The sequence below is a fragment of the Camelus bactrianus genome, chromosome 5 (genome assembly GCF_048773025.1).
Source record: "Camelus bactrianus isolate YW-2024 breed Bactrian camel chromosome 5, ASM4877302v1, whole genome shotgun sequence".
Classification (NCBI taxonomy): domain Eukaryota; kingdom Metazoa; phylum Chordata; class Mammalia; order Artiodactyla; family Camelidae; genus Camelus; species Camelus bactrianus.
The window spans coordinates 51,740,867-51,762,335 of NC_133543.1; the positions used below are offsets into that span (position 1 = coordinate 51,740,867).

Consider the following 21,469-nt stretch of genomic DNA (forward strand, 5'->3'; position numbering starts at 1 on the left):
AATTTTTATCTTTCTTTTATAGCTCTTGTTTTCAAATCTTACCCACTTAGACTGCTGTACCTTGAGATACTTTAGGGGAATAGTTTATTTTCTTCCTGGTAACTTTTTTCACATTTGATTTTTGATCTGTGTGGGATATATTTTGTATATGGTGTAAAATAAGGATCAAATTTGTTTCCTGTATGTTATCAATTGTCCTATGGCAATTTATTAAAAGTCTTCTACCCCTCCACATTGACTGAAATGCCACATTTATTATATTAAATTCACAAATTTACATAGGCTGTTTCTAGACTCCATTGTGGTCCGTTGATGTTATCACAATATCACAGAGTTTTAATTATATTTGCTTTGTACTGTGTTTTAAAGTCTAGGTCACTATCATAAATTTTTTTTTTAAATTTACTGATTTTTTAAATACATATGTTCTTCCATTTGAACTTTAGAATTGGTTTGTGGTTAGTCCTGTTGGGATTTAAATATAATGGCATTGAGTTTGGTGGAATTGACTTTTCTTAAATAATAAAAGTCTTTTTCCATTTGGGAATTGTAGTTTTTCTTTATTCAGATCTTTTATGTTTTTCAGCTAAAAGTGATTCCTTTACTCATCGTAGCAAGTTTGATTCTAAGTATGTTGTATGTTTAGTGTGGTTATTTTGTGTTTGGTCACAAAATATGTTATTTGTAATTAATTTGGATTCTGCATATAAAATAGTTTGCTTCATTTTTACTCACATATACCAATCATATTTTAAAGTAAGCACAAACAAGATTAGAAGGAATATCTATACTTAAGTATGTAAAATTTTCAAATAAGCTTTAAGTATTTATATCACATATCTATTAATGCAATAAGTTTGAAATAGTTAAGGAGAGGAAAATGCAGATTCTTCGAAAATGAACAATTTATACTTAATGGCTTATAAAGGGTAAAAGTAGTAATGTAGTACTTGAAAGTAACAAATTGCAGTTAAAAAATATAAACCTTGTAATGAGATTTTCTTTTTGTATTCTAGTTGGACTTTAGTATGGCCTTTTATTAGGAAAAAGTCTTCCTCAGTGCCTTTTTTTTTTAAAGACCAATTAAAACTATATTCTTTTAACTTGGTGCCTTAAAAGTCTTAAGGGAGTAATATATTGGCTTTGGTATTGGCCCACATTCTCTTTATGAATACTGAAAATAGAAGTCATACATTCTTGGCAGATTAGATGTCACTGTTAATTTTCTTTTCTCTTTCATATTACAGGTTTTGCAAAAGGCATCAAATTAAATCAAGTTCAAATATTCCCTGTGTCCCCAAAGACTTACTGATGATGTCTGAATTTGTTCTTCCAAGATTTATTTTTTGCCTTATTCAATATTTAAGAGAAGGCTATAATGAACCAGGTATGTTTAATCCACTTTTCATTAGTACTCAAATTTTAAAGTTCCCAGTGAACAAAGTTTAGCATTAATAATGAGGTGAATTTTTTCAGAGATCATTTTGTTTACTTAATATTTTTTATGCAATGACTGTGAAATACAGAGACTAAATAAAAACACACTAAATATCAATTATATAATCGCATAGATACTTTGTAGTAGACATAGTTTGGCAGTCTCTGCTCCTGGGATCAGACTTACTTGATCAAACTTACTTGGCCTTTTGCAGATGAGGAAATAATCATTTTATGGGGTTAAAGTGACTTTATTTGTGATTATATTATGATAGAGAGCAGAATTAAGAAGGCCTGGAAATGTTTGACTTTAACTTAGATTTTTAGAAGATAAACTACTATTTTACCAATTTCTTTCCCTCCCTTGCCCTACTTTCCTACCCTCTCTGTCTCTCTGTCTCTCTTTTGTAGAGGTCTGTGTATTTTTATTCCCCACCATATATAACAACTTGTGAGAGGGTCAAATTGCCAAATTGCTCACTCTCACATTACTAGTATAATGTATTGGTGTAGGCATCCTGACGGTATTGGAAAGAGAAAAGAAACATGCAAATTAAAGCTATTCTTCTTACCATTTAAGATTTAGTCACAGTCTTGATTAATATGCTTTAGTTAAGTATTTTGGATTTAGATATTGTCTGTTAAAGTTCTCAGACTGACATTGTGAATTTCAGATATCAATTAGTGGTATGAAACAAATTTATTAACTTTTTGTGATATCTTTTACCTTTCTAATGATGCTTTTGTTTTTATCATTTAAGGGACTGCATTTTTATTACTTTTGTAGGTTTTAAATTATTTAATACTATAAATAATCTTAAATCCAATTTGCAATTATGGCACATATTTTTATCTTCTGTTTATCCTCCATCCTAAACATTTGAAAAAAAACTTCATCGTTTCTAAAACTACCATGTTATCTGCATAGTGAGCAAATATATGCTTCCTTGTTTATACACTTCAAGCAAAATGTACTATCTTTTGTCAAGTATTTCTACTCCTCTTGGAGTATATGTCTTCAAATATAGAAAGAAATATTTTGACTTAATCCCAAAGTACTCTTTCTTTGGAGTAAAGGAACTGGAGATCGACTGGGTTATTGAACTTGTCTTCCATCTTATTTCTCATGTACTAGTTAACAGACTTTTGGGGAATTTACATATTATATTATGAGTGTCCTATTTTAGAAAAGTAATAGGTAGAAATTATTTATTATGAGATCCTTAAAGCTTACCATTAGTTTAATCAAAGAGCAGTTCACACTAGGGTATATTATATTAATATTTTCCTTTGGTGACATTTAGCAGTTATACAAGGTGGATGACATGAGTACATAGCTTTGATAACTATCTGTTACCATTAGCTGAAAGCATAAAGGAATGAATGGAAGCATTTTTTTTTTTGTCTTATGATGATCTTCATGAACTTAGGTTCATGAAATTTTCCTCTCTCTATTACCACTTGTGGTCAACATTAATTTCTTTTGTCTATGCAAAAATAAATGACTGCATTACTTTGTGTAGAGATCACTGTTTAAAATTAAAGAAAGGACTTGAAATCATCTAATCTGAGGTAATGGAAGCTCAGATAATTTTGTAGTTTGACAGTTACCTTGAGTTCTATTTCTCATTTCACCCTACCATCCTTAGACCAGTGTCAGAGCTTGTGTTAGAGCTTTTGGAAACAAAGAAAAATGTTAATTAAATATCTGCTATGTTACTACGTGTATCATTTGGGAGACTATAAAGAGGAATTTTGGTTTTTCACTGAGAAAGTAAGGTTTTTTGGTTTGGATCCCAGGACTCAAGAGTTATCTAGAATTTCATTCACAGATTATCTTTGAACTAGGCTGTGAGTTCCTTGCAGGTAGGAACTGTATCTTATTTAGTTTTGCTTCTCAATGCCTATCATATTATACATTATACATGGTGAATAAATGTTGAATGAAATTGATGTCCCTTTTCTTCGATATGCAGGCCCCCTATTAGCTCCCTTATATGATTCTTCTTTTAACCAGTTATGGCTAAGCTCTAAATCTCTCTATTCACTTCTTCCTTTTAGACCTCAATTTCTCTAAAACGTCTTTTTTTCTTTGCCTCTTAAATATTCTTCTTCAGTTGCTGCCCAAGTTTCTTCTCTCTTCTTCCGCTAGCAATATCTTGCCTGGTATTTTAGAACTGTTTTAGTAAAAACATCCATATTTATGAAAACAAGTTATTTTTCATTTTATTTGCTTTGACCTTCAACTAACATGAGTCTCTATTTTTAGAATATGAGAGGATGGGTTATTTGCTACACAGGTTTAAATTTAGAGGTGACATAATTTTGTTCTGATATTCTTATATTACTCTTAATATATTTGATTTCTGCCATGTTTTATTTTAGGGGGTAATCTTAATTTTTTTCCTAAACACTGTCTAATTTTGAATTAACCTTATGATTACATGTATATATCTGGAAGTACAGGACCCTCAAATTGAATACTTCTTACACAAGCTAGGTGCTTAAAACCTTATCAAGTCAGCGTTTTTCCCTGTCACCATTTTCTCAGAGGACTGAATTCCTGAACAAGTCTGCTGCCCTAGGCTGGGTGTGTGGGTGGAGGGATGCCTGCTTTCTAAACAGAGTTCTTATGTTAACTTTAAAAAAAAAATTAAAAAAAATTTTTTTTCCTCAGTAGAAACACTGGGAATTGAACCCAGGACCTTGTGCATGCCAAGCATGTGCTCTATCACTGACCTATATCTCTACCTGCCTTATTTTAACTTTTTGATTACAAAGGACTTAGACTGTCATCTAAGTCATTATAATTAAAAAAATATATAAAATATTGTTTCTTAGCAAAATATTTTAAAGAAAGTTAATTATATGTTTTTTAGCAGCTGATGTACCATCAGAAAAAGACCTTAACAAAGTCCTTCAGCTTTTGGAACCTCAAATTTCCTTTTTAGAAGATCTGACTAAAATGGGAGGAGCAATGCGGTCTGTTCTTACTCAGGTTTTGACAAACCAACAAAACTACAAAGATCTGACTTCTGGTGAGTAAAATGTTAGAAGAGAAGAAAGTTAAAATTTACTTACATTACTATAATTATAAGAAATTGTGTATTTTAGAACTTAAAAGTAAAATGTAGTTTTTTTTTAATAGACTGTGAAAGCTTTAAGTTATTAAGAATACTTCTTATTTTATCAATGGAGAAACTGAACCTCATAAAAATTAAATGACCACTTCAAAAACCTCACAACTAACTTATTTTAGAGTCGGGACTAGAACCCAGGTCTCCTAAGTTTGGTGTGATGTATTCATAATTATAATCCATCTCCTCTTCTCCAAACAGTAACAACAATCACTTCTCTGTCTTCATTTTTGGTATTCTAAACTTTTGTGTTGTGTGGCTTAGGATTTTATAGTAATGTAGAATTTAAGTTACAAAACTCAGAATTGTTGAGTATGTTTGTACATCATATACTGTTATATAAAATACTTTAGTTTTTACACCTTTGGTTTAGCTAAGTTCAAATTTACAGTGTGATAAATATATCGATTGTTTTAAAATCTTTTCATAAATATTTTAAAGTGTTCTTTTTGCTGCCTCATGAACAGCATGTTTTAGGAATTGAAGTTTATCATCTTTCTTTACAGTGGTAAATTCTTACGTGTATTGTTACCCATGTGTTAGAGATAGTCTTACCTGATGTATTTATTTCTTTACCAAATACTTATTAAGGAACCACTGTGTGCTTGGCTTTGGGCTAGGTGTTAGAGCTTGGGATGGGTAAGGTGAGTAATAAACCAGGTATTCCTATCCCTGCCATTTTAAAGCTTATGGTCTAGTGAGTGAGGTGACATTAACAAAATCCCCAAACCAAAAAATTGTATAATTATAAACTGTAGTAAATACTGTGATAGGATAAGACAAGTGTTTCTGAAAGGGAGACCTGATTCCACTGATGGAGAATGTGGGGAAGCTTCACTGAGGAAGTGACGTTTAAAGTAAAACCTAACGCTTGAGAGAAAATCATTTAGCTAGAGGGAGAGGTGAGTTCTGTGGTGATGCATTTTCTGCTTCTGACTACTGGACTAGCCCTTATGTCATAAATAACATAAAACTGGAAAAAAATGTGAGGCAGCTGTTTTCGGACATTGGACAACAGGCAACACAAGACTGTAAACCTTTGAGAGAAAGGAAAAGCATGAGATGAGCCTCACGATTCTCTGACTCTCTATCTGGGGACAACTTCCTGAGTGTAGTGCAGAGGGCTGGCACTGAAGCAGAGCATGATAGTCCAGCTGAGCTAAGGAGGCAGAGATCACAGTTTACGGCAGCTGAAGCAGTTTGAGACTGGAATCTTTGGGGCAGAATACCAAGGGGTAGTGGAACAGATGTATGAGGGACTCCTGAAAGTGTTTGACTGAGGGCTGAGATGCACATGTACAGGATGAGACTACCTCAGGCTCACTAGAGAGTGCTATGGGGTTACTGATGTGGGATTAAGAGCAGATATTAGAGATAAATAAAACAGAGATATTAGAGGCTAGGCAGTGTTGGAAGACATTGGAGTTTCAGCTCAAGCAGACTGGAGAGACCTTATTAATACCCTAGGCATCAAGCTGAGACAGCAAAAATCCAAACCTTAGAGTAAGTTCTACTCAGGGTTAGCCTTAGTGAAGCCTAGAATTTGGAGACTATTCCTGTCATTTTACAGAGTCTTTTAAGAACTTTAGGCTTTCCATAAATCTACCCCTTACAAAGTATAAGATGAAGCCTTTATGCGTTCTAGGTGATCAGGCTGTTCATTGAATGTCCTCTTAGAATTAAAATTAATACTCTTCAAAGAAAGAAAACAGAATCCAGGATCTTTGATAATGTGTCATTAGAACGTCCAGTATACAATAAAAACTATTTGACATGCAGGAATATAAGAAATTATGAACTATAACCAAGGAAAGGGACAGTAATAGAATTTGAGCTTGAAATGGCCTAGAAGTTGTATTTAGCAGATTAAGACATTAAAGCAACTATTATAAGTATGTTCAAGAAATTAAAGAAAAATCTGTTTAGATAATTAAAGGAAAATATGGTGTTAATGAGTGAAGAGATAAGGAATCTTACTGAAGAAATATAAAAAATGAAAAAAGAAATTCTGGAGCTGAAAACTATTGCAGAGTGCAGTAATTGAATTGACAAATTCATTGAATGGGCTTAGCAGCAGATTGAAGAGGTTAAAAGAATGACAGTGAATTTGAAGACAGATTAATTAGATTATTCAGTCTAGAGAATAAGAAAATCACAAGAGTCTCAGGGACCTAGTAGAATCAGTTGATCTAACATACATGTAATTAGAATACCAGGAGGAGAGGAAAGTAGGGATGGGGCAGAAAAAACATTTGAACAAAATCATGACTAAAACCCTCCAAACTGGGTGAAAAACATTGATTTATAGATCTAGGATGCTTAATGAACCCCAAATGTGATCAATATAAAGAATATAACACCTAGGCACCTCCTAGATTCCATGCAGAGGGACCAGCATGTGAGAATATTTATGAGTGAGAATGAGCTTCCTTTTTTTTAAAGGTACTGAAAAAGACTATTGTGGTTGAAATGAAGTTAATGTAGGGGGATAGTGGCACAAATAAGGCTACTATATTAGTCTAGGTCCAGATTAGGTAGGCCTTCATTTGCTATTTAAGATTTTATTTCTTATCCTGAATGTAGTGGAAAGTCATGGAAATATTTTAGGGTTAAGAGTGACATGATCATGTGCTTTAGAGAGATGGTTTGCTGTTTTGCCAAGAATAGATGGAAAAGGGGCAAGAGAAAAAGCTCAAGTGCAACAGCCTAGGAGAAATTGATGGGAGCCTGTGTTTGAGTTTTGGCGATGAAACTAGACAGAGATCAGAATTATACCTGAAGGTCTGTTATTTCTTCAACCTAGAAAACGGTTCTTTGTTCAGAAACTATCAACTGTTGGGAAAAAGAACAGCACGTTGTTCTTAATCATTTTAAGAATGTATCCTTAGGAATGACTTATATTAATTGTTTTCTTTTATTTCTACACTTCTTTTAAATTTTTATTTCTTGAAGTTAAAAAATAAAACAACAGAAATCTTTAGCTGACTTGTAATGTTAGAAGTCACATTAGTTTTGATTCAAAAGTTTAAAATTTGCAATCTAGCTTCACTTCTAATTACTGCTTGTTTACACATTGGTTAGCCATGTTATCTTTGTAAGCCTCAGTTTCCTCACTTATAAAAATGGTGATTATATGTTCATTTTTCTCAGGCTTGTTGTGAGGGATTGACGAAATATTTGTCATCTATCATTATTGAGATAATACGTGGTTTTTATTATTCAGGAGACATTTATTCATTTCTTATATAGGACTCCAGAGGTCTTTTGTTCTTTATAAACTGATTGTGGTTGTTTTTAATATTGGGCTTGAACTGAAGGATAGGTGTATCCCTATCTGTTTAATCTGTGTTGGAGTTTTTTTTTTTTTTTTCTTCTTTTTGAACCAGCCCAGAGAGAGATGGGGCAGAGATTTAAAAAACATAACAGCACTATTCTATTGCAATTATTGAGGCTAGCAAAGAGAAGAAACAGAGAAAAGCTCAGCAAATACTAAAGAAACACATTTACTATATATTTTTATAATCAGAGAGATTGGAACCTTAATTAAATATATCATCTGCTTAAGAGGTGGCAAATGCCACGGTAACTTGGCCATCAAAGAATAATTTTTTCTTTAAAAGAACTCTCAAATATCAGTGTTTTTCTTTTATTATTAGTCCATCCTCCATAATATGGTTGTTAAAAAGTAAAACAAAAGAAAAAACTGGCATTAATTAATATGCTGATGCTAAAGTGAAGGTTCTAGAATTAAACTTTCAATGTTTTTGGAATAAATTTGTTTTAACTGATAGCTCTGTAGAAATTATGCTTTTAATTCCTTAACATGATTATAAAAACACATTTTATGTTTGGCAAAACAGAAATTAAGAGTAATCTAAATCGTAACATTTGAAAATTCCAATCAGGAGTTATCTTCTCCAGGTCTTTCCTAAGAACTCTGCTTTGGGTAAGTCTGGCTGCACAGTATTATGAAAGCATAGATTATGAAACCAAATGGTGAAGTCTGCTACATAATTGTCATTTACCATATTACCTGACTTTATTGCTGATTTTCAAGTTCCTTGAAGGCAAGAATCATGCCTTATTAATCTTTGTACCCCCTGTGCCTTGTATAAAATCTCTGGCATGTTTTAAGTGCCCAGTTACTTAGTGGATTTCATTATTTGTTATAAACATGCTGTGCATTCTGAGATTGTTAATGCCAAACATGAGGACAAAAATGTTGTCTAAAGCTATTTTATATTATTCATCCTAGGGTTTCCCCTTCATTCGAATATTCACCTATTTTATGTATGTATACATTAGTTACTGAGATGGCTGTACTATGTTTTGAATGGAATTTTTTTTCTGATTTTAAATTTATTTTAAATATTAGGTCTTGGAGAAAATGCTTGTGCAAAGAAAAGTCATGAGAAGTACCTTATAGCTTTGAAGAGCTCTGGACTTACATATCCTGAGGATAAACTTGTTTATGGTATACAAGAGTCATCTGCTGGCACTAGCACCCTGGCAGTTCAAGGTTTGTCTAAATACTTAATTTGAACGATGGTAACTTTTCTGTGTTAAGACAAAGACCCTTCAAACTTTACATCATTTAAATTTCTTCAATAATAAGTATCCTTCTTTGTAAGGAAAGTAGTAAAAGTAGTAAAAATTTAGAAATAAGAAAGATTAGTCAAAGAATATAGTGCATTTTTCTTAAATGAAATCTGGCTAATTTAATAAACTTAAAGGTTCTGGTTCTAACTCATGAAAAATATAGCAGTTGCTGTTTAAGAGTAGCCCAAAACTTTAGTAGCTCAGTATTTTAGTAAACCATGTTTTAAAGACAAGAAGAAACCCTTCTGAAACACAATTTGTGATTATTAAGTCTGGGGTTTCACTGGAGGTTTCCTATTGAAATATAAACTAAACTTGTTAGGCCCAAATTTATTAAAGATAAATTTTGAATTTTGCCAAGTAAGAATGAGTTATCTTAACAAAACTTAGCTTTTTGATATTATGTCACAAAATAATTTTAACATAAAGCTATATAACAAGTATGAGGGACAACTTTTTGTTTTTCTTTTCTAAAGGTTTTGCAGGTGCAACGGGAACATTGGGACAACTAGATTCTTCAGATGAGGTGAGATTTAACATTTAAAACTTTTTAAAAATAGAATTTTTAAAGTTTTAGAACTACTATACAGATGTGTGGAAATTATCTAGTTTGAATTCCTCATTTTGTAGACATGGACACTGAAGCCCAGAGTAGAAAAATTTAGTCAAGATTACACAATTACTTAGTGACAGAACAAGGACTACAACTAGATTTTTACTTCTTGTTTATAAATTTATTTCTCTTTTCAAAAATGGGAGATAGAAAGAGATAGAGATATTTCTTCTATGAAGATATCCCCAAATTTATCCAAATTGTTGTCATATGCACAATGAAATTGTTTAAAAAAATTTAGCTAAGTCTAGAATAATTTACTGAAAGAGTATGAAATGTAGCTGCTTTTCTAATCTCATAATAAAGTTATACCTTATATGTAAAGGATTATTTTTAGAAAAGAATGTACTGGGAAACAGACTTAGTTTGAAGTTTTAATGTTTATTAATAATAAATATTTCTAATAAATTTCTTGTAATATTCCTGTGTTTTATTAGTATATATAAATTTTAAGGGAAATTTGCTTTTTAAAAGCTATATTTGTATATAATCCTTATATTTATAAACATTAAATTTCATATTTTTATTGATTTATACATTTAATGATTGAAATTTTTAAAACTAAATTGATACATTTAAATGTTTACTTTTTTCCTTTGAAAACCCATTGTGATTTGATAATATCGTATGAACTAAGCCAAATATCCTCCTTTTGAAAGCATAATTTCTTTTATGGAAGTCTTATAATTGATCTAATGCCTTATAATATAAACCTTGCAGTAATATTTTTCTCCCCTAAAAGGGCTCCCACAAAGATGCAACATTTTTAGTCTCATCTTGGATTAACAGTTTTAAAGAGATGTCAACAAATTAGACAGGCAGTTTAGTGTGCTACTTATGAGTTTGACTCTGAAATTAGAATGCCTGAGTTTGAATTCAGCTCTTGTACCAATTAGTAGTGAGACTTTAGGCAAGTATCTTGACTTTTCCAAACCTCAGTTTCCTTACCTGTAAAATGGAGGTAATAATAGTGCTTAATGCCTGGAGTTATTTTGATGATTGAATGAGTTAATATATTTTAAGAACTTAGAGCAGTAGTGCCTGGCATATTGTAACACTATATGTGTGTTTGTTAAGTAAATAAATTAAAATGAAATCATTAAAAAATTTGATGTAAATGGTTAGCTGTAATTCTTGCTTTTTTTTTTTTAAGCTTTAAAGAATTACTTCTAAGAACAGTGTTGCTATAATGACAAATGGAGAAACTTGCTGATATTTAAAATAGACTTTCAAAAATATATAAACTATTGACTAAAACAGTAATAGCTTCATTTTGAAGCTAGGGGAAAGGAGTGATGCGGGTAGGAATGCTAATTCTTCACACGTCAAAGATGGAAGTGATTAGATAATAGACATACAGTTTTAAATTGCTTATTCTGCTTTCTTTAAGGGCATTTTGTGGGGGTGGTGGAATGGCCTCTCCAAGGTGAGATCTGGGAATACTAGGAGTTGAATATGAATGCAAGCAGGGACCCTTCCTTGGCTAAAGCCAGCCAACCAGACAGGAAAGGAGCTTTGAAAATCTATTGTCAGTAGAAACTTTAGAAAACTATTTACTACAAAATGACATGGTTTAGTGATATTATACAACACTTTATTAAAATAATCTGAACATCCTGATCTGATCTAGAACAATAAAAATCTATATTCTATGTTTATATTTATTTGGTAGGTTAAAACCTTCATACTGTTTTAGTGTATCTAGTATTATGTATCCAACAGTCTTGCTAACAATTCTACTTTATTTTTATGAATTGAATTTGATTTTAGAGTATGCAGATAGCTGATCTTCAGTATAGATACTTTTTCCTCTGTATAGGAAAAAAGTTACAGTCATTTTTGTCTCGGCTTAAGCTCTCGAATTAGTTTTTAAATAGCCAGTGGAGACTTTAATTGTACATTACTGCATTGCATCAACACTGTATTTTATTGTAGGGTGCTAGAAGGAGATCCTTGTGTGTGTGTGTGTGTGTGTGTGTGTGTGTGTGTGCATGCACACGTGCACGCACGTGTGTGTGTGGCTTTTGAATTTCTTCTAGAAGTAATTTCTTAAGTGATAGAGGATTTGAAATAGGGCCTTTTTTTGTTTATTACCATTGTTTCTACTCGGATTTTCTTAGGTCCTCTCTTCTGTTCCTTTTATTATTTCTCTTGGATTCTTTGCTTCAGCAACTTCTGTGTGTGACATAATTTGTACAATCATTTGTCTCTTAATTGTGAAGGTTATATCTCAGTGTGAATATCATAATAAATACTTTTTGATGGTGACAACTTTAAAATACTTCATTTCAGTTCCTATCCTCATAAAACAGTATTTTTGTGATGGTAACCAAGAACACTTACTTTTAGAGCATGTAAAGTATATTTAACTTATATATTGAAGAAAAGTTTAAACTTTTTGATCTTTAAATAATATTTTATAATTAAACTTTTAATCTGTTTAAAAGTACTTTTTATAGTTTATATATTTGTCATATTTTCTAATTGGAATAAAAATGAGGCCCTTTGGGCATCTGAAAGCTTAAGAATTTGTAGTAGAGTTGTTTTGCCTGAAGTAGATTGAAGGAATATCTGCTTTGTCTTTTCTTTAAGGGAAACTTGAGCTTTAGAGTTAGGCAGATCTGAGTTTGAATCTTGCCTCAAAATATCGCTATGCTGTTTGCCAGATTTTTATCTTCTGAACATCAGTCTCCTCATGAAAAAACGGTGATGTTAGGATTAAGTGGGATAAAACATAAAGTACCTATCATAGACTAGGTACAAATGAGACTCTTGATGAATGTTTTCTGTCCTTGTGCTTTATATGTAGAAGGGATTCAGATATTTGAGTTTTGAGCTATCATGGGTCATGTTGTAGACGTTTCTGCTCAGCTTTCCGAAGGAAATAGTTTACTAAAGCATAGTTTAAAAGTAATGAAGTTTATCTTTAAAAATACAAATATAAAAGATTACCCAAGTATCACACAAATCTGGTGTAGTTATTTTGCTAGATAATTCCAATAAAATGAAAGTCTCCTCTCTGCCTTCCCTAATACCACCTCCTCCTTTGGGTAACTACACTTGTAGTTTGGATATTGTTGGCAGACCCTTTTCTATATAGTTAAATAACTGTGTGTTTATAGAAATGTGTTGTGTGTAAATTCATCTTTCGCAGTGCTCTTTTCTTTCCGTCTGCTGTGTAGTATTCTGAAATATGAGTAAAATATGAATATAAGAATTTCCACCCACTCACTTAAAAACTAATGACATTAATATTTAAAATTTGTACTGTACTTGTATTCTTTTCAAAGCACTTTTACATATATAAATAAGAATTCAAGCAGTAATTTAATAAAGGATGGAATAGATAAAGGAAAAAGCAGATCGAAAGAGTATGATAGAATAGTACCTGGATTCAGATGTTCTTGAATCAATACCTGTTTTATGCCATTTAAGACTTTTTTTTAAAAGCTTTTAATGTATATGCTGCTGAAGCAAGCACAAAATTTTATTAAAGCTTTTAAAGCCTTACTGTGTTTTATTTGCAACTGTAAGCACAAATGATATATTTGCTTTTAGTATTTATATTTGAAACTTAGTGAAGAGCTGAATATGGCTTAAGAATTGGAATTTCTACACTCTTATCTTACAGACCCATGAGATTATTGAACAAACTTTTTATGACTTCACTCTTACCATTTAACAAATTATTTAGATTGGAATACAGGATGAGAAGAGGGCAGTGATATCTCAAAAATTAGTATAGCGAGGGAATTATAACAATTAAAAAATGTGAGAATTTAGAGTTGGAGGAGACCCTAGGGGGTAACCAAATCTACCACTTTGTTTTAAAAATGAAGAAACAAGTTTGAAACTCTAACAGCAGCAAAAGTTTTTCTATTTGTAAAGAGTTTTATTTGAATGAGGGTACAAATTACAGTCTACTTTATTTTACTCCTACAAGTTGTGTCAGGTATTTGTCTGTGCTATCCCTAGAGTAACAGAACATTATGTACTCAGCAGTGCTATTTATACACATGACATTCTCCATACTTCTATTTCTTACTCTTTTTTTGTATAGCTAATATGAAACGAGTAGAAAATGTTGTTTGTGTTAAATGGAAACAAAAAGAAAATAAAATGGCATATTTTAACTTTATGAAGTATTTTAAAATGTAAATTTATACTGATTCATTTATTGTTTAGATTTATTTATAACCATATTATTCAGTTCAGAAGAAAATTATCTCTAGTATTATATGTACGTGAGTGTAATAGAGAATTTCTTAGACAAAATAGGATCTTCTAGATCAAGATAACTTCTCAGGGAAGGATTATATTCACTGTGAAATTACCATAAGCAATGTCCATTTATCTGTGTGCAAGAAGTAGATCATTAATCTCTGTGTCTTTGATGTACTCTGTGTCTTAGCTGTTAATACAAATGAAATAATTTAAAACACTTTTCCCTCTGTGTAACTATGAAAATATGCATGCCCGTTGTGGAGAACTTGAAAAATAAAAAAAAATGATATAAAAAAGAAAATCTTCAGTTGTACTATCTAGAACTAACCATTGTTTATTAATTTTGCTTTTTTACTTCTATTCTTCTGTTCTGCATACTTTTACATAAATGAGAAATAATTACTTAACAAAACGAAGTAAGTTACTATGTAGATGTGCTCTTAATACTCTTGTCTTTATTCAAGACAGAATCCAATGAACAGTTAAAACTAATTTGTCAAACTTGTAACAAAAACAGGATTATTGAAATTGAAAGTCATAGTGGCTTTTCATTGATGAGTTGGTAAAGGAAAAAATTTATTTTTAGAGGTATAAGGTTTAATAATCTATTCGTTATCATATATTCCTTTAATGGTTAAGGGGTGGGTGGGGAATCACAGAAACTTTTGGTGAGAAGGCCTTAGAAATATCTAATGTATTTCTTTTCCAGTGCAGGAATTGATTTTATAGCATTCCTGAAAATTGGTAAGCCTCTCCGGAAACCCTTCCAGTGATTGGGAGCTTACCTAGTTTATGAGGCAACTTGTTCCTTTTTTTTTTTAAATAGCTCTGATTATTAGGAACTTCCCAGTACTGTGTTAAATATTATAATTTTCACACATTTCTTGTTTTCACCTAGAAATATTTCTATTTCTACTTCCATAAGACATCCTTTAAAATATTTACTTTTAGTTATTTAATATTCTCTGCTGTATATAGCTCTTTTACCTGTTTATTCCCTTTTAAAATATATGATCTGATTTGGTACAGAGTGATAAGGACATCTTTTGATAAAGCCTTCCTTTAGGCCCAAGGTTTTTTGTTAGCCTTTTAGCAGCTATGCTAGACTGTGGCAGGAGCCCTAGTGGCTAAATGAAATGCCCAGGTTACCATCCCCCACCCCCTTCCTTCAGATTTATAGCTAAGTTTTAGAGCTCCCTGTTTGCTTTATATTTGTAGAATTGATTTAAAGCATACACTCTCAGATTACAGTGACTTACATAAATCTTTGTTTCATTTTATTGTTCTAATCTCTCAAGATCTCCTTTGGATTTTATTTTTATAACCTGTTATGTTAAATGTCCCTTTTAGCCTTGTGTATTCTGTATTAACATTCTTGAGTATTTTTTAACCAGCTGTGAATTTACCTGACTTCTTTTTATGGAGCTCACATTTTTTCATCTGCCCCGTAAATCCATCTAAGAAAAGTAAGGTTAATTTGGGTTGAAAACCATTTGTAAATTTTGCAGGCTAGGAGTTTGAATGTGTTTTTTTTTGGAGGTGGGGCGTGGGGCTGATCTTCTCTCATTTTGGACCTGTATACATATTTTGTGCTTGAAACACACCTAGCAATGTTGTCTACTTCTCTGCCCAGGGACTAGTTAAAGTTTGGAAAGTGTTTCTGAGGGCTGTACAAATGCTGTATGAGTTGAAGTTACACCTGATTTACTTCCTCTCTTGTCCATTGAACCATCATTTTCTCCCAGGGTTCTGTACTGCTTCCTCATGGATAAATGGGGAAGAACTACAACTGCCCATCATGAATTTGGGATGGGTAGCATCTTGTGGTCACGATAAACTGAGTTGTTTTCATCTTCATTAATGACTTAATGCTTGAAATTCCCATCACTTGGAATTATATCCTGTTTGTTAAAAGTATTATTCTTTCTCAAAATAAAAAAGTGGGACTTGTGCTAAATAACATAGTAATTCATCATCTTGAACAGATTGTTGTAGTTAGGATTAGAAATCAGAATTAGTATTTAAAACGTATTTATTAACTTAAAGCTGTAATTCATAGTCATTGTTGAACAAATAGAAAATAAACACTAATAAAAAGATAGTAAAATTATCTATTACTCTATCACTTAGGGGTGACTTACTGTAAACATATATTTCTAACAGATTTTGTATATAGTGTATTCTGTAACTTGCTTTTCTCACCAATGGTGGTTTTGAACATCTGTGATGGGAAGTTTATTTAACAAATTTTATTTGTGTGTATTATCAGTAGTTAAATGATTTCATACTCCATATGCTATATTCTGCATAGTATGCTTTTCTCATTTGTAGTAATAGTTTTTGAACATCTATCTGGTTACAGTGAATATAGAGCTTTAGTGTTTTTCTTCATAGGGTATATGTGTGCTATAATTTATTCACCTAGTTTCCTGCTGTTAGAAGCCAAAGATATTTTTTAAAATTATAAATAACACTGTGATGAGTAGTTATGCATATAGCCCCTATTCACTTGTCTGATTATTTCTTTAGGATAAATTCCTAGAACTGGAATTTCTGTTCCAAAGATAAATACACTTTAAAGCCTTTTGACATGTGTATTGACAAATTACCATTCAGGAAAATTGTTCTGTTATATACTCTCTCAAGCAGTGTACAAGAGTACCCATTTCTCCACCAGTTTAGATGGAGGTAATCTCCCTTCCTAGCTAAGTTTGCTGACTACCATGATGTCAAGCTCAACTCACTGGTCTTTGTTTCTAGACTTTCATTGTTGTGTCTTTGTACATGCTGTCTTCTTCTGGAATCCATTGCTTGGCTAATTTTACTTGTCCTTTAGAGTATAAGGTTGGGAAATCTATAGAACTTTGTATTGCCATGACCATTGCTTGATCGAGGACATATTTTCATAGGAAGTTTATATTTGAAATTATGAAGTAATTGTAACCTAGAATGTAACATTAAAAAAATTTTTGGTCTTTTCTCTGAGGGCTGGGAGAACAGTTTCATAAATGGCTGTTAGCTAAAATCTCAAACTTTAGAACCTTCTGGGTCCTGTGGCATGATTTGGCATTCTTGTGTCTTGTTTTCTGTCTTTTATGGCTCCAAATTTCATACTGGCTGAGTTTCTTCCAAGGGCAAGTTGACAGTGGCAGAGGATGGAGAGAGTGTAGTTTGACCATCAGTATTGCTGCCAAGTAGATGGCCATAGAAGCCTGGCTTTGGTGGGAATTAACAGGGAGGGCATATTGAAGTGCTTAGTAAATGCTGAATAACTGAGCTAAGTAGTCTCTCTGGGAAACCCCAGACTGGTCCTGAGGACTGATGCTGGACTTGGCAGAAACCTGATGTTGGTTGTGGTATGTAGGCCAAGGAGGCTACACCAGTAGGTGAAACAGCAGCTGAAGCTGAGGCTTTTCTGCTCTGGAGATTTGATTTAATTGAGAAAGTATCTGGGAATTTGTACCACAGTTCTAACCAGCCATTAACATGTTTGGTTAACACAACAGACTGTATTCCAAAATATTCCTACACATGTCTTTATAATACTGGTTGACTCATATATGTTTGGAAGATAGGAAAAAGATAACAGTGTAACATGGAAGTTTTGGATTCCTGTGCAGTTTTTTCCTAGTTCAGGAGAGCTGGGATAATGGGGTAGAATCATATCCTGTAACTGGAGGGGAAAACACCCTGAACTGTGAAGGCAGCAAGAGCCTTTTCTGCAACATTTAAAGAAAATTAGAAATGAGCACCTGCACCCATGGCTCCCTCCCTAAGAGGCACATCCCTAGCCTCACATTGGTTTCCTTAGTAGCAGGCTGCTTTCTCTGCTCTTCTTCCCTCTGTGTTGTCCCAGCCAGCTAACTTCCCACTCTGTTGTTGTGGTACAGTGTCATCATCCCCTGAGACAGCCCCAGATCACTCCAAGATGTTTACCTGGGTATCCAATGCTCTCCCCAGGTCCCAGTTAATGCTTTTGTTACTTAATCTTTAGTTAGAGTGCTCTGCCCCTCACCCTTTTATTCTCCATAAGCCTTGTCATTTTTAATGTGAGGTTTTTTTCCGGAAATGAATGTATCACATGTGAGCAGAAATGTGTCTGTATTTTCTTCTTGGATTTTTTTCCTAAGCACATTTTAATTTGTTTTTATTATTATTTTTTAACTGTCATCTCCAGCTTTTAATATGCTGTGCTTATTTTTCATAACTTGAACTCATTTTGTCTTAGATTCTTCAAAGCTGTTCCTCTATTCATTGTTTTAGTCCTCTTCCCCTGCTCTCTTTCATTCCTATGCTAATGTGCTCTCCCCTCCCCTTTAGCTTCTTTGTGCATTTGATTTTATTTATAAGGTTAGGAAAATTTTATTTTGGTATTTTGGAGTGTTTAAGAGTCTTTCATTAGAAGCACAGATTAAGTTTAAGAACTCTTATATTTTTAATCCTAAGGACTTTCATTTTATGTTTTAATTATGATTCTAATTTGAAATTTAATCTTCAGTTTAAAGTTAGCAGCATTAAAATATATTTTATTATATAGCAAATACATAAAAAGTAAAATTGTTGATTAATAATATGTAAGCATGCCTATATTAAATATTTAATATAATTAATAAGCATATTTATATTTATATAAAATGTGTAAATTCATGACTAAGACTATAAGACTATAGATAATGCTAATTTTGTTTTCCTCCAGGAGGACCAGGATGGGAGTCAAGGTCTGGGCAAGAGAAAGAGGGTCAAACTAAGCAGTAACACCAAAGGTATTTATATTTTTGTTTTTTCCTTGCAAAAATCTCCTAAAAATGCTTTATCACTAAGAACACTGGTTGGCTAGCCATATTGACATCAAAGCCATTTGAAGGGAGCGTTACGTTATTAGATTTGTCTAATGATGGAGAAAATGCTGTTAGGGAATGTAGGGGACATCAAAAGCAAGTAAGACCCTTACTGTTGAGATTTTGTTTATTGTTTTCTTCATAAAATGTGCAATATTATATTTGAGCCAGAAAAAAAGATTTTTCATTGAATCTTGACTCGGATCCAGCATTTTTGGTGTAAAGTTTTAATTTACTTTACATCTGTTTATAATTAGGGTATGCAATTTCTAGAGTGAAAAAGGACAAGCAAGGGGGAGATAGTGTGTGTGTGAGAGAAAATAGGGAAAGTCAAAGAGAATGAGAGTGAGAATGAATGAGGATGAATGACACTTTGCACACATTAAGGGCTTAGTAAGGACTCAATACATATTTACTCAAAGAAGGAAGGAGATATGCCTGTAGTGAGGGAATAGATTAGTAATAATAATGAGTAACATTTATTGGACTTTTTGTATATGCAAGATACAGTGCTAAGCACGTCACATGCATTGTTTTATTTAATTCTGAAAGTAACCATATGAAGGAGGTTTTATTATGACTATTTTATGAATGGGGAAATGGAGGCATGTTAGACATAACAGCTGAGAGATAGATCTTTGATTCAAATCCCAGAGTTTAAATGCTTTATCATTGTATATTCTTGACCCTCCCTTAAAGTGTTTCTAGAGTACTTGTTGTTAGTTGGCAGCCTGTGCTCTGGATTTTTGCCATGGCTTTCTAGATCATAACATAGTCTATTTTCTGGGTTAGTATGGTCTCTTAGAGAGTCTTCAGAGGTTAAAATATTATTTTAATGAAAAGATTCTTACTTCTGGTGCTGTGTCTTGTGGAATGTTTAGGACTGCGTGAAAGGTGGAGCAAGCAGGCAGTTTCAACTGAGTGTCATTTTGTAAGCCTGTTCCCAGTTAGTTGTGCTGCTGCATTTAAATGTGGGCTGCTAGCAAAGGTCATGAAATTTTGTTTGGTGTCCAGGATGCACACATGCAGCATGTTTCCAGACTTCTTCATGGCCCAGCCGAGTACCTGGGTTGCCTGAAAGAAATCAGAAATCCGTATGGCTACCTGGCCCTTGAACTTACCAGAGTTGTCTATGTGTTTATCTGAGTCCTTGAGACACACCTGAGTTGCAGCAGATTGTTAGGCATATACTTGAGTTTAAGCTTCAGGGTTGTCCAAAAAATACATATTATGGTGTAAGAGGTCGTTCTTTCCTCTCACCCTGGTCAAACTCTGAAGATGCTTTTTTTATGCAGACTTTACCTTGAAGTTTATTTCTTTCACACCTGAATTTTTTTTACATATGAGATTGGATCATTTGTCTTCTCTACCTTCCTCTATGGGTAAGAAGTACTACAGAGATTTAAGACTTGGTCAGTTACCATTTTTGATTAAGTATGTACATGGAAATTCTGTTGCTTTTGAAAATATGTGAAGTCCAGAGAACGGTTTGGTTTTTGTAAGAATTTGATTAAATGGTTTAAAAGTGAGTTGAAAATATGTAACGACAGGCAAGAGGAGAGGCATGGTGCTAACACATTGTCAAAACCTAAATTTTAAGAATGAAGGAGCTGAGACCCAGAGGGCCTCGTTTAGATAGTCAAGTTTTTTGAGCTCATGAGTTGCATAGCCTGGACTTAGCTGACTGATTAAACTGATTAAACATTGTCATGCGTTTGTACCACATATTGATTCTTCAAAAATCTCTTTCACATTTGACTTAAGGGTGATTTAGGGCATTGCAAATGTTATGATAATTTAATCAAGATTTTTAAAGGTAGATAATCATATGTAACTAATGGAAGCATTTCTAACCATATTTCCATAACACATAAAACACGTAATACATGCTTTAAATATCTTGGGAGACTGATATAGTTTACTTTAAAAACAACAGTGAAGGCATTGTGGGGGTTTTTCTTTTCTTTTCTTTTGGTCTGAAGATGGAAAAATTGGATTGTCCATAACTGCAGCTATTTTCATTTTAGTAGAAGCCACAGCTTTTCTGGTGCATTCAGGTTGTTTTATTTATTTGAAACAAAGTAGATATATCTTTTTCAGTGCTTGACATGTAATAATTATGGTAGCATCAGGCTTTTCTTTGGCTAATACAAACTTGCAGAGAGTTATAACTATGAAGTCTAAAATTAATACTACTAGTTTTGTTCAGCTTTGTAAGTACTTTCAGAAGCGCTTATCTGTGAGGGTTTTATTTTATTTTTTTGGTAGTATGTGAAATTTTTAATCATGTTAGTACCAAGTGAATTTTGAGAATTAAATTGGCTTCAGCAATGTGTGCTGTGGATTACATTCTGAGTTTTAATTATCATCTTTATATTCTTTCTACCTGATTCACTTGGTCCCTAATTTTATTGCTTTTTACTTTGAATCTGTCAGTGTGTGCCTTTAAAGATATTTTACCTCATTTTTTGCAGGACTGGTTTATTTCTGTTTTAAATCATTGCCGTATCCTGAGAATGATCTATTTCAGGAGGAAGAGATTTCTGTTTTATAAGTAGAAAATTCTGAGTTTTGGAAAAGAAAGAATTATTGTTTCCAGTAAATGGATGTATAGTGTAATC

The 21,469-nt window shown here is 32.6% G+C and overlaps 1 protein-coding gene across 8 annotated transcripts in view; it reads left to right on the forward strand.

The window, feature by feature from the left end:
- The window catches only part of UBR3 (ubiquitin protein ligase E3 component n-recognin 3), a 185,358-nt gene that overhangs the window by 24,159 nt on the left and 139,730 nt on the right, over positions 1-21,469 (forward strand). For 6 of the 8 annotated variants that reach the window (XM_074363852.1, XM_074363851.1, XM_074363846.1 and 3 more), the window contains exons 2-6: positions 1,248-1,387; positions 4,317-4,475; positions 8,950-9,093; positions 9,650-9,699; positions 18,707-18,773. In XM_074363852.1, the coding sequence (XP_074219953.1) occupies positions 1,248-1,387; positions 4,317-4,475; positions 8,950-9,093; positions 9,650-9,699; positions 18,707-18,773 (560 nt within the window). The remainder of the gene's footprint in view (positions 1-1,247; positions 1,388-4,316; positions 4,476-8,949; positions 9,094-9,649; positions 9,700-18,706; positions 18,774-21,469) is intronic. The other 2 variants (XM_074363847.1, XM_074363853.1) reach the window with 1 other exon arrangement.